The 12,565-nt window shown below is 40.8% G+C and overlaps 1 protein-coding gene across 1 annotated transcript; it reads right to left on the bottom strand.

The window, feature by feature from the left end:
• Window positions 1–4,338: 4,338 nt before the first annotated feature.
• APOH (apolipoprotein H) lies at window positions 4,339–11,634 on the bottom strand. The gene is made up of 8 exons (XM_051634931.1): window positions 11,525–11,634; window positions 10,242–10,418; window positions 9,543–9,639; window positions 8,113–8,189; window positions 7,347–7,535; window positions 6,250–6,429; window positions 5,594–5,791; window positions 4,339–4,739 (listed from the first exon to the last, which is right to left on the bottom strand). Exons 1-8 carry the CDS (start codon window positions 11,586–11,588, stop codon window positions 4,669–4,671), a joined length of 1,053 nt encoding a protein of 350 aa, XP_051490891.1. The 5' UTR covers window positions 11,589–11,634; the 3' UTR covers window positions 4,339–4,668.
• Between the last annotated feature and the right edge of the window lie 931 nt (window positions 11,635–12,565).

Genomic DNA, 12,565 nt, shown 5'->3' with positions numbered 1-12,565 from the left:
GGGCGCTGTTGTGACCAAAGTGCAGGACCTGGCACTTGGCCTTATTGAATCTCATGCACGTGGCCTTGGCCCATCAATCCAGCCTGTCCTGGTCCCTCTGCAGAGCCTTCTGACCCTCAAACAGATCAACACTCACCCAATTTAGTGTTTGCAAAGTGACTGAGGCTGCACTAACCCCCTCATCCAGATCACTGATAAAGATATTGAACAAAACTGGCCCCAAAACCAAGCCCTGAGGGACACCACTGGTTACTCTGCCAAAACCCTCTGAGCCTGGCCCTCCAGCTGGTTTTTTTTTACTTCCCAAAGTGATTAGGGTCACCTGGCACACCGTTAGCAGCTGCTGTCCCAGCTGGGCCTACTGCACAAACCGTGCCATCATCACTACACCCAACACTCTTCCTGCAAAAATGCATATACATAGATAAACATTTATTGGTACACTCAGTCTTGCATGCACATTAAAAACCTTACGAGGACCTAGAGGACCAAGTAGGAGATGCCATGTCATGAGGTGGGCTCAGACCCTCATTGTGCCGGGGACAGACTCAGTGCTTCAGCACCACAGGGGAGTCTGTGCAAGAAAAGTCAGGGTGCAGAAGCTGCAGGAGGTAACTCTGGGTTGTTTGGGATGTGTTTTCTTTAATTGCTGCTAGTTTGATATTGACTGTATCTATTTTTATATCTTGGTTATGATCAGTATGTGGGGGATAAAAAGGCTTCCACTAAGCTTAGTGGAAAATACTTGTCACTAAGAAATTAAAGGTCAATAAATCAGAAGGAGGTTTTGAGTCTGAGCAATGTTTTTGTGTCTGCATAATTGGTGTCAGACACATGAGCAGATAAACTGAGACTGAAATTGCAGGTGCAGGCTGAGTAATTGCAGAGCCAATTTTAGCCAGTTCCTGAGCATTCTGAGTATATTCTAAGTAAAATTTAAGTGTAGCCTTGTAAATAATAGCGTGATTTTGATTTCACTTTAAAACGTATCATAGACTCAGTATTGCTCATGTTTCATGAGTTGTTGATGTCCTGTCCCAAGGACAGAAAATAGGAGGGACTGTTGTAGAACATAACAATTTAAAAGTGGGTGCCTGACATTTCTACACAAAAGACAGAGGTTACGCTTGGTTTATAGCCATGTCAAGAAAACTGTTGTTTAATCCAAAAGAATTAGAGAAATCTCCCGGTCCTTTCATCCCTTCAGCCTTTTCCTGAGTCAGTGAAATAATTGCAGGTATGTTTGATCCCAAATAAAATGTCTGACCCCCTTGATTTAGTTAATTATTTGTCTTTTCCCAAAATCTGTCGTTGACCTTGGTGTGTGTATAGCATCTGAAGGGCTTTTATCTCAAATGAGTAAACTCTTCAACTCTTCTAAGCTTGGTTCACATGCACATAAACATCAAACAAGAATTTCTTACATGTATGGTAGAAAATTGGCTGTTTTCTTGGATTTCTCAGCTGATCTTCAGCAGAAATGATTCTGCATTAGGGCTCATTTGCTGATAGTGTGACAGTTACACTGGTTTGCACGGTAGCTTCTTAAAGCAACATTTGCACAGCAGTTCAAAAATCATTGATGGAGAGAATCTGATGAGTATATTACAATTATTATCTATTATCTCTAAATTGCAAACTTTAAAGAATTGTAGTTTAATATCTTTTTTAAGATATTACTACTTATAATCTGTTTTAAAATAGTGGCAGATTCTTGCAACACAGTAAGACTGGGGGGTGGCTGACTTGCTCAAAGACCTGAACATGCCAAACTTTCCACTTCTGAGTCACCACTTCAGTTACCCAGATCTGTCGTGGGAATTCAGTAATCATTATGAAAGCAGTTTGTCCAAGTCAGTCCAAATCACAGGAGACAGACAACAGTTTTGTTAGCTGGTAGAATATGGAGGGCTGAAAGGACTTAATGTGACTCTTTCCAAGCAGGTTTTCCAAGGGCAGCACATCAGCGTGTTGGCCAGGTGATATGGTGTGAAGTTTGCATTTCTGCCCAGCTTTGTGAATCTGTTTTTTGACAGCTGAAAAGGGTTGGAATTTCTAAGCCAACCTTTTTGTGTGTTGCTCATTGATTCGTATCTCCACCTTGCCTTTGGATTTGGATACTTCTTTGTTACGCTCATCACAAAATACTTTACAAAATCGCATTTGATGGTCTATCAGGCAGAGCAGAATTTCCAATGAAATTGGAACCAGTGCTCTGGGACAAATTTCCTGAGAAAAGAGAGCTGGTTTCTGTGATGCAGAGCAGGGTGGCTGGAGAGGTTGAAGCCCACCTACATTGATTTGACAATTGTGTAACTTCTGTTCAAAAAGAAAAAAAAAAGCTTATCTCCAGCCAGAGCTGCAGCCTGGCCAGTGAGTACTGATGTGCACTGACCCCCTGGAGGAAATCCCTGTAGATAGACCCTTGTAGAACACATAGACATCCCAACCAGAACACAGAACAAATTCCCAATTATTATTAAAAAAAAATATCTTCATTTAAGTAAACCTTTTTTTTTTTCATCTCTCTTTACTATGTTCCCTTACCTCTGTAACTGTCTCAGCAGGTTGCTACAAGCAACATGAGTGCAGCTTCAGGCATCTTCCAAGCATCTTTTTTAGAAAAGGCAGTTTTCACTCCCTTGTTGCAGCCTCTGGAACACCTCTAGTTGCAATATATTATTTTTCAGACCTTCTAAGCAAACCTTTCATGTCTCAAAAGCTGTGATTCACAAACACCTCACTACTTCAAAGACTTAGCAGGTCACAATTTTTTTTTTCTCCCTCTTCTTCCTTCAGGGCACTAGATAATAAATTCAGTGTATGATCATTGGCTCCTAAGAGTGATTCCTTGAATTATTCAAATGCTGCATATCCAGCTAGGAAGCAGGGCCAGCTGACATGATCTGTTGGTGTCCTGCTGCACAGGGAAGTGGAACTGGGAACATTTGCTTAGAAAAATCTGAATGCTCCTGGAGCAACTGTTTTTGTGCAAAATACAAATAATTTCAGGGAAAAGTAGCCTTTCTGTGGCAGTGAATGCTAACTTTACTCACGTCAACTTCACAGTGTTTTGCTGTGAAACACAAGTTAATATTAAACTGTGTTTGGTGTTTCAGCTACCGTCCGGAACATCCCGATCCCAGAGATGGATCCACACAATATTTAGACTAGATTTCCTAACAGATAGGTTCCTGCCAGCTGATCCCTGGATGGATTAGAAGTAGTTATGGATATCTTGGCCTGTATGTCAAACATCATTTAAGGATCTCTCTTAAACATGCCTAGGAACCAAAACATAGTGCATGTTGTACCAACAAAATACCCCCGTCAGCTGCTAGCATGACTCTGTCCATCTCTACATTACAGACATAAATTCCTGATGAGTTCAAAGTATTAAATACTTAATAATAGCTGCCTCAATCTCTCCTTAGCAATAGGAAGTATAAGAACAAATTATATCAGTCATACTATTAAAATATTCATGTGCAACCTTCAAAAAATAAAAAAGATGAGAGTATGTTCATAGCTCCTTAATGGCAGCTGGAGCATCTTACAAGTAGTTTGATCTTAATGTTAAAAGGTCCTTTAAAAAAGTTCTACAGTAGGTTGCTTACTGTGTAGTTTACCTCTGCTTTTAATCTCAGAGGAGGCTTTTATACTTCAGAAGGATCCGCCTATGACTTATGACAATTTATTATAAGTGTACAACAAATATTTCTCTATCACTTTCTAGCATGATGAAATTCTAATTATTTTTTCTGAACGGAAATACAGACATAAGCATAAAACTTGCCAGAGTGAATCATACCAGTGAACTAACTGTATAGTAAATCAGAAGTACAGTTTACTTCAAAGCTATTTAATGACTGGAAATCAGTACTATTGCTCCATGGTGCACAATTCTCTTTCTAAAAAGGAACCTGTTACATTGTGTAATATTGAACAAGTGGTAAAAATTAACAGTGTTTAAAACAACAGTTTCAGGTGAAGCTACAATCTCAAAAACATTAATAGTCTTCCTAACTTTAGTATGTTTTCTTTTTTTAAGTGTAAAAGAGGCTTTTATCTGATACTACTGATATTTAAACTGTGGATGGATACTTGGTTTCTAATGGATTTGTAAATCTCAGTCTTTTGACTTATGTAAATTCTGGAGAATCTGAGGCTGATGACCCTCTGTCCAGCTATAATTAAAGGTCCACTCCCTATCACAGGGAAGCAGTGATGGAACCAGAACCCAGGTAATTACTAATAATGAAGGTCCTTCTGTGTAAATCAGTTAAGAGCTAAAGGATGGGATTGATGATTAGGTAATATTTAATAAAACCACACTAGTGGCAGAAAATCACTTTATTGCAATGGGACTGCTGTTGAGTAAGTCATTTAGAGTTGCATGAATGTTGGAAAGGCAGGAAAAGAAGCAGTATTGTGGGGATTTTGAAGAAGGCAGAGAAAAGAGGATGGAAGTTAATGGCTGAAATAATGTGCCATAGCTTGTGAAAGAAGCTGGTAGAGATGGTGGTAGGGAAAACAGCAGAGACTGGATTCCCAACGAGTCCAGAGTTGACCTGGGGATCTACACTCACAGGACCTCAGTTTTCCTCTCTGGCATGGAACGTTTTGTCTCAGTAAGGCAGAAATTTAGTGCTGTATTGCTGCTCTGATTCACTCTTCAACTTCACATGGTTTCATGTCTGATGGGTCCTTCTTCACAAGAGTTGAAAAAAAGCCACGTTCTGTTGAAAGCAAGTAGTTAATATCTTGAGGTTAAATTCTTGAAATGTATGAGAGCTGAAACCAGCATGCTCCCTGCACCCTGCTCAGTGAGCAATCCATCTTTGCAGCAGAGTAAAACCGCTAGAAGAAACACACTGTTTATTTCTCTTTTAATGAGAGCTAAGCTACATCCATCAGAACCCAAGGCAAATGTGAGGAAATGTTTTCCTCATGCAGAGGCTGTGTTTTTTTCCTTCACTTGCAAACAAAAATAAAACTTACAAGGAGTATTCTATGCAAGAAATATTGATAAAACAAATACAAAGCATTTCCTCTGGCTAAAAAGCTTCACTATTTGGGCTGTTTATTTATTTCAAAAACCTCTGTGTCTGTGAACCAGTTCCTCCAGCATCAGTTTCTCACTACAGCTGTCAGCTGCTTTTTAACTCTCTTGGTCTAAAGGCAGAACCAGTGTGTTGCCCATCAGCAAAATGGGGGAATAATTCACTAGAACAGAAGTGAGTATGTCAGGATCTCAAGGCTGCAGCAGTGTTCAAACTCTTTACACCTGGAGAGGACATCGAGCCAACCCAGGATCGAAATCCTGGAATACTTCATGTATGGCCTTTTGTTTGGGCTAGACCACCTCTAAATTACACCTTCTAAGAGAACAGGAATTAAAGCAGGGCTCTGATGTGTCCAAAAGAAAAGTCTGGCTGTGCATTCTCTCCTCTCAGGCCATTTCTTCCTAAATACCCAGGAACTTTATTACAAGGCAGATGAATTAGTCAAAAAGGGCTCAAAGATGAATTACAATGTTTTACCCACAGTAAAGTATTTGTTATTCCACCAACAGAATTAGCCTGGCTCGTACCTTTGAAACAGGCAGGGAGAGTAAGGTTGCCATCCACACATGGAACATCCACAGTATAGGCACAGGATTTTTCTTTATTCTTGCAGAAGAAGGATACAGTTTCACCATGCTGAATGCCATCCTTAAGGTCATTTTGAACTCTTTTCTTCTCACCATTATATAATACTACAGCTTTCTTAACTGGTATTTTGCATGGGCCTGCAAAACAATCCAGCTATAAGCAGCGCATCAGGATAATTAGAGTTCTCTCTTGAAACGCAGGTACCAGAAATCTGTACAGGTGACATTTGGGAATGAAGAATAATGTGTCCCATATTGCACTGGTATTACAATGCTGAAGAAATTCAGACCCCCAAGAATAAGATTAAAAGTTTCCAGTGAAAATCCAGCCTCAGTCAAAATTTTAATTCTATTAAACAGGAAGAGGAGAGGAAATACTCAGACAAAATAAATTGCATGGGTGATTATTGGAGTCAATTGAGATACATCACATCCTACAACGTTCAATATTGGGAGTGGTTTTAGATTGTATTGGCCTTTAAATTATTATTTTGCTTTTCTTTTGAGGCCAGCTCTTGCTCAGTGGCAATCAGAGCGGTGGCCTTTTAAGAAAAGTAAGCTGGCTAGGTGGTTTCTAGCAGATAGTGTGTGCATACCTCTGCAGGTGGGCTTTGTGGACCAGTTTCCAGTCTTTTCACATCGGGAGTGCTTGGGGCCCTCCAGCACGTAGCTGGGCTGGCAGCCGAAGCTGACGCTTTCGTTGTAGTGGTAGGTTCGACGAGCAACAAACTCCAGGAAACCATTTTCTATTCCTGCTGGGGTGGGGCATGTGACAACTGCAGCACCCAAAATGAAAACAAGGCTTTAGCAATGTTGCAGTTCTAAAAGACAGGCTTTGTACTTGCAAAAATACATAAAACTTTCATGGTGGTGCATTTTAGCCTCTTGCACAGGAAAACGTAGACAGAAGAAAGATTGTTTTAAAGTAAATAAATGTTTCTTGTTTTAAATACACTTCTGTTGCAATCCAAAAACTCCTTAAACGTGGCATCATTTCCCTGGAGCTGGTGAAATTCTTAGGACTAAGGGTAAGATTCTCTGTTTCTTAGATCAATCCTGCCACTTAGCAGAATTAGAAGTTCACTGTGCCCTGGAGGCCAGGCTCTGGTTCCCCAGTACATTGACCAGGTTTTGTTTATATAACCTTTATACCTGCAGCAAATATTTTGTCAATCCCATGTTGTGTGCAATCCTGTGAGCAATCACCTTGCATTCATGAGTCTAACTTTCAAAATAGCTCTACTGCATGCTTGCAAGAACAACTGTAAAGAGAACATATTAAAGTTCATAGAATCATAGAGTCATCAAATGTCTTGGGTTGGAAGGGACCTCTAAAGGTCATCTAGTCCAACCCCCCTACAATAAGCAGGGACATCTCACACTAGGACAGATTGTTCAGAGCCCCATCAAGCCTGACCTTGAATGTCTCCAGAGATGGATCCCCACCACCTCTCTAGGCAACCTGTTCCAGTGATCCACCACCCTCATATTAAAGAACTTTTTCCTAATGTCCAACCTAAATCTTCCCTTTTCTAGCTTAAAACCATCACCCCTTGTCCTATTATTACACACCCTTGTGAACAGCTCTTCCCCAGCCCTCTTATAGGCTCCTCTCAGGTACTGGCAGCTGTTCCTATGGTGTTATATGTACAAATCTAGGGAGGATTTTTAGACGTTGGTACAAGTCACATACCCTTGCACTCAGGAATGCTGCTCCAGCTCCCGTTGGCCGTGCAGGTGGCTGTCTCATTCCCAATGAGTGCCAGGGGAGGTACACATTCAAAAGTGATTGTGTCCAGGAAACGAGAAGTGTTTCCAGGTTTGGAGAGGCGGTAAGAAAGGGTTCCAAATTCAGGAAGTGAGGGAGGTGCACAAGTCACAGCTAGAAAAGTCCAGCATTCATAGCAATTAAAGCTTGACAATCAAATTATTACTGGAATAACAAGAGCAACACACTTATAATTAAATTAACCCTCCCTGCCCTTCACAGAAGCAGGGCAAACACAACAAAAAGTGCAAATTAAAAGCCTCAGGAGACTTAAAGTAGATAAGTCATGATTTCTGCTATATTTTTGCAACAATATTATGCCATGAATTCCTCTTTCAGTGAAGGTTTTAGATAGACTTTAGCAAAACCCCGTTACAGTTGCAAAGGCACAACAATATTCTTCTTTTATATACAGGGAGAATGAATTTGCGTGGCTAAGCATCTTACCTTCAGATGTAAATAACATCCCAGATCCTGGCCTTTGGGACAGAACTTTAAACTGTATTTCTCTAAAGCCAGAAACCACATCTCTAAAACCAAGCATACAAGGTTCTTGATTTTTCCTGACCATTGTTTGCATGGCACTACAGCAGGTGTCTGGCTAAGAGTATATGCAATTCTGAGCAATGCCAAGCAATCTTTCTGTAATAAGAATAAGGGCAGAGTTGCTCTTAAGTGTATAACCACCTACGTTGACACTGTGGGAAAATGCCACTCCACTTTCCATCTGCCATGCATTGGCTCGTTCTTGTCCCAACGAGGGTGTAACTGCAAAGAAAAAGACCTGATTATCATAAATCTTAATGAACATGGAAAAGAATCAAGTTGTTCTTTGCAAGAAAAATTACCATTTCTCATAAACACACTTAGGAGGCCAGTTCTGAAATCTTTCTCTGATCCTATCACTTACTGACCTCAAAGGAAGTTTAGATTCAACTACAAAAAACTGTTAGTATTCAAGTATTCCAAGTATCCAGACAAAAGGCTTGGTACAAAAAGATGTTTTGCCTTTTCTAACTATATATTATCCCTTATACCTCAATTTCTAAAATTGATTAATACTGTGGATAAATGTAAATGGTGAGCATGGATGTGTGGTTGCTAACATAAGTGTTATGCTTCCTTGGGAGGACTTCCTAGCTAATTATGGCAGTTGAAATCAAACTATTGCAAAGAACTCAGCATTCGCAAGAACCAGAGCCTCTGAGGCCCATTGTTCTATTGTAATGCCAGATAGACCAATTTTATTTCCATATGTACACTAAATGCTTCTCTCCCATCCTCTGTACTTACATTATTAGCATTTACTCCGAGTTTTAGAGAAATGTTTGTCACGTATCTATCATTTCAATATCACACAGCTGAAACTCAGTACATTATAATTAGCAAAATCAAATCAAGTCTCCTTGCTACATTTGGTGTTGTAGTTCAATTATTTATTCCTTCTCTTGCTCTGTAGAAGGAGGTAGCTGAGGCTGTTGGGACTCTTCAGGGAAATTTAGGCTATGTTTGACCTGTGACCTCCCCAGGTAAGCACTGTTTATTAACTAATTACCCAAGTAAAATGAACTGTATGTTACTCTCAAGTATTTCCCTGTATTTACAACTTTTTTTTTTTTTTTTAAATATATCCTCATTTCTAAAACTAGCAAGTAGCCTTGAGTAAAAGTGTATTTGCTCCAGGGACCAAATGAGGATTAATGTTGTGTTTTCATTTACTGGGCTCAGAAAAGCATAGAAACAAAATGTTCAGTCTCCAGAGCCTAACAGCATAACAACTTAGATAGAGATTATCTTCTCTCTGCTGTAGGATTTCATCTCCCAATGTAGTAAGAAGATTTAAAAAGCAGGGGAAAGGAGTCTAGAATAAATCTTTGCATCTCTGCTATTTTGATATAAGACATTGCTTTGGAGCAGCAAAGCTCCAGGATGTTATAGCCAAGACTGAGCAGAGGAGAATCACCAGACATGGTTTATTTTTTTTTAGTTTCTGAAATGGAGGTGAGGTCTTCTGTGCAGTTGTCTAAGCTCCCTGGGTTGCAATACTGCACCCGGTGGTGGTAGGATGTAACATTGTGATTTAGGTTATATGTTTAACAGTAAGAAGAAGGGAATGCTTACCCTGGATCACATGAAAAGCTCAAAGAACTCTGATAGTGGTGGTCTATAGAATCAATTTTTCCATTCTGCAAGGGTCCAGGATTGGGACATCTCTTCGCTGTTAATTAAAGATTTAAAAAAGATACTATTAGTTCATGAGATGTGAAGCTAGGATAATGGTAATGAGCTGATCATAAAGGGCTCCTGGTGTCTTTCACATTTCTCCACTCGTACTACATAAGTATTCTATATTTATATAAAAATGTAGCATTTTCTAAGTTTTTTTTATTAAATAATTTTTAAACTTTGATTGTCTGAGGAAAACTGCATCTAAGCAAGGGGATGATAAACATGAACAATGAGGGATACAGCACATGCAGGTATTTTCACCCAGTGTATGTTGCTAGAGTACAAGCACTGCTGGGCTGAGCCAGGTTAAGGTTCACCTTGCTCAGATCCAGCCTCCATCACCATCTCAGAGCAGAGGCTTAGGGGAAAGGATGGAACATGCATAGGAAGACCCTTCCCCTGTTACTTGCCCCTCTTCTACCCCACCCTTCGTTGTCTTCCAACAGCTGGTGAAAGAACAATCAGAAAACAGAAGCGTATCAGTTTAAATATACCAGGTTAAACACCTGGACTACAAATACCCTTCTCAGATGAGCGTGTGGCAGCAAGATGGTGTAAAATCTAGAAGAGGATTTGTTCTGTTTCACTTACGTAGGCACAGCAGGGTGTTGAGAGGCCACTTGCCCGTCGGGAGGCAGGTGTACTTCCTCTGGCCATTGTTGGGGACAAAGCCAGGCCTGCAGGTGTACTCCACTGACTCCCCCACGTCGTACACGCTCTTGTCCACATTAACTGTGGCAAAGAGCACTTCTGGGGGCCTGGGACAGACTGGAGGAAAGGAGACACTATACAAGAAACTGGGCAGAAAATCTGAGTAGTTTTTATTTCTCAACTGGAAGCACAAGTTAGTTGGTGAGACAACATTTCTGCACTGAGCTGCACTGCCCTTCTGCAGCCAGTCTACAGTACAGTCTACAGGGGCAGCCAATGGCTGCTGGATGTATGAACCTCTTCTCCTCAGCAGCTCTATCTGGGGTCCCACGTTTGTTTGTGGGTTTTTTAGTAGCATTTACTTTAGCTTCAAAGTGGATTTATGAGGGTATTCTGTAAAGTGAGTCAGTTATTGTCAATTACCTTGGACAAAAGAGGTTGAGAGGGACTTAGAAGCAAACTAATGAATTTCCGCTTTAATCAAAATTAGTTTGGTGGGTTCAGCCTGAAATGAAAGTATTTTTTTTATTTATTTTTATTTGGTTTCTCCAATGTTTCTGTTCAGTGGGGCAAACACTCTTGTTACGTTAGGCAGTTCTGATTCCAAAGTGGCTTTAACATGTTGAGAATGTGAAAAGTCTTCACACAGAGGGTGAGAACAGGAGAGGAGCAACGAGGGAGAGGGGAGGGTGCAGACTGTGCTAAGGTCCTGGAGAGAGGCTCCTGCTGAGACTGAGGACACAGCAGAGGGGCACAAAGCTTGTGCTGTGGAAATACAGAGGGAGAAAGAGCTTGTGAGCCAGTGCCCAGAGCCTTTAGCATGGGGGACAGGAGGAGAAAAGCAAGGCTCCTGCAGCCAAGGGGCAAGGCTGGTGAGCAGGGATCTGGGCAGAGTGACAGAGAAAGGTGAACTCCTGGCATGCATAATGCCCCAGCATACATGCAACCTGGTCGCCACAATTTCTGTCAATGTTTCTTCTGTTTTCTTCTTTTCTTCTTCTTCCATTTTATACTTTCACATACAGCAATTCACTTCACCATGGGAAGGGACAGAGGAAGGAATGCAGGAAGAAAAAGGGAGGAAATAGATTTCAGAGAAAATTCTCCTCCAAAGCATTTGACTGGAATTGTTTGAAGGCTTTAAACTCCTGTTGCTCTCTCCAGCTTCCCTCATTCGCACCTCAAGACAATATTGGCTTTTAGAAAGTGAAAGACTCTCTTACCTTTTGCTGCAAGAGCACAGTGGCTCAGAGCAACCAGGCACACGACCAGTGCCCAGGAGAACATTCTGCCAGTCCACAAGCCCGAATGACCCTTGGTCCAGTGCTTCTTCTCTTAAAAATTGAAGCATCCACAAAAGAATGGTTACATATTAACTCTTTGTATTTATTCCCATCCTAGTAAACAGAATATAAAAGATTCCTTGTGTTGCTTGGAATAAAGGATGAAACAACCATCACATGCTGCATTTGTACATAATGCAGGAATTCAAACAGCCATCTCTGCTGAAAACATTTCCTCTCTGGCTGCTCCTGCAGAGCATCTCCTGTTGGGACCAATGTTTGTGAAAATGCAGTATTATCATCTCCGCGTCTTTAGAGGATGAGGATGTTTGGAATAGGATATTGGATCAAATAATAGAACTGTCATGAAGAAGCTTTTGCCTCTCACTCGAGCGTGTAGGTTTCTATGTACTAAAGAGTCCTGAGACTTATAACAAAATCTTTTTAAGGTGAAGTGATTAGTGTTGGAGGGGCAGTGGGATTGCCAGACACCTCCAGTGATGATACCAACTTCATGCTAGTTTACACAAGACTCTGATCTGGCCTGAAATTCAGGCTTCAGGGGCCTGTTTGATCAGATTAATGTCTTCTATAAGCATGTTTCAATTAGCAGATAACTGAAAGCAGCAGAGACAGGGCTGACAAAGCCAGCACTGCAGGAAGAGTGGAATAATGAAACTGGGCTGTGCTTGTTTGTGACAACAGGGCCAAACTGATATCATATTTTTGAGTAGTATAAAACCTTCTTTTGGTGCTGTGATTTGGGGTCATCAAATGAAAACTCCACAGGTATTGGTTGAGGTTCTGATCACTGCACTTCTCCTCATTTAGCAGATTTTAACTATAGGAGCATCTGAAGTGCAACCAAAATAACATTTGTGTAATCATTATTCCACAGTTTGGTGTTTCTAATCTAAGTATCCTCCTTCCCTGCTGACTCACAGCCTGTGAGGGGGAGTGAGGGACATTGAAGCTCTAACA

The sequence above is a fragment of the Apus apus genome, chromosome 17 (assembly GCF_020740795.1).
Source record: "Apus apus isolate bApuApu2 chromosome 17, bApuApu2.pri.cur, whole genome shotgun sequence".
Taxonomy (NCBI): domain Eukaryota; kingdom Metazoa; phylum Chordata; class Aves; order Apodiformes; family Apodidae; genus Apus; species Apus apus.
Note: the sequence above shows the minus strand (reverse complement) of the source record. Positions and strands in the feature narration are given on the sequence as shown.

What these genes read in the sequence shown, in the direction of transcription:
- APOH (XM_051634931.1), bottom strand. Translation starts at nt 11,588, where the DNA reads ATGTTCTCCTGGGCACTGGTCGTGTGCCTGGTTGCTCTGAGCCACTGT. An exon ending in CAGCATTCCTGAGTGCAAGG is followed by an intron (nt 6,430 to 7,346) that starts GTATGTGACTTG and finishes TGGGTGCTGCAG; the next exon opens with TTGTCACATGCCCCACCCCA. An exon ending in TCTCCCTGCCTGTTTCAAAG is followed by an intron (nt 4,740 to 5,593) that starts GTACGAGCCAGG and finishes TGCTTTCAACAG; the next exon opens with AACGTGGCTTTTTTTCAACT.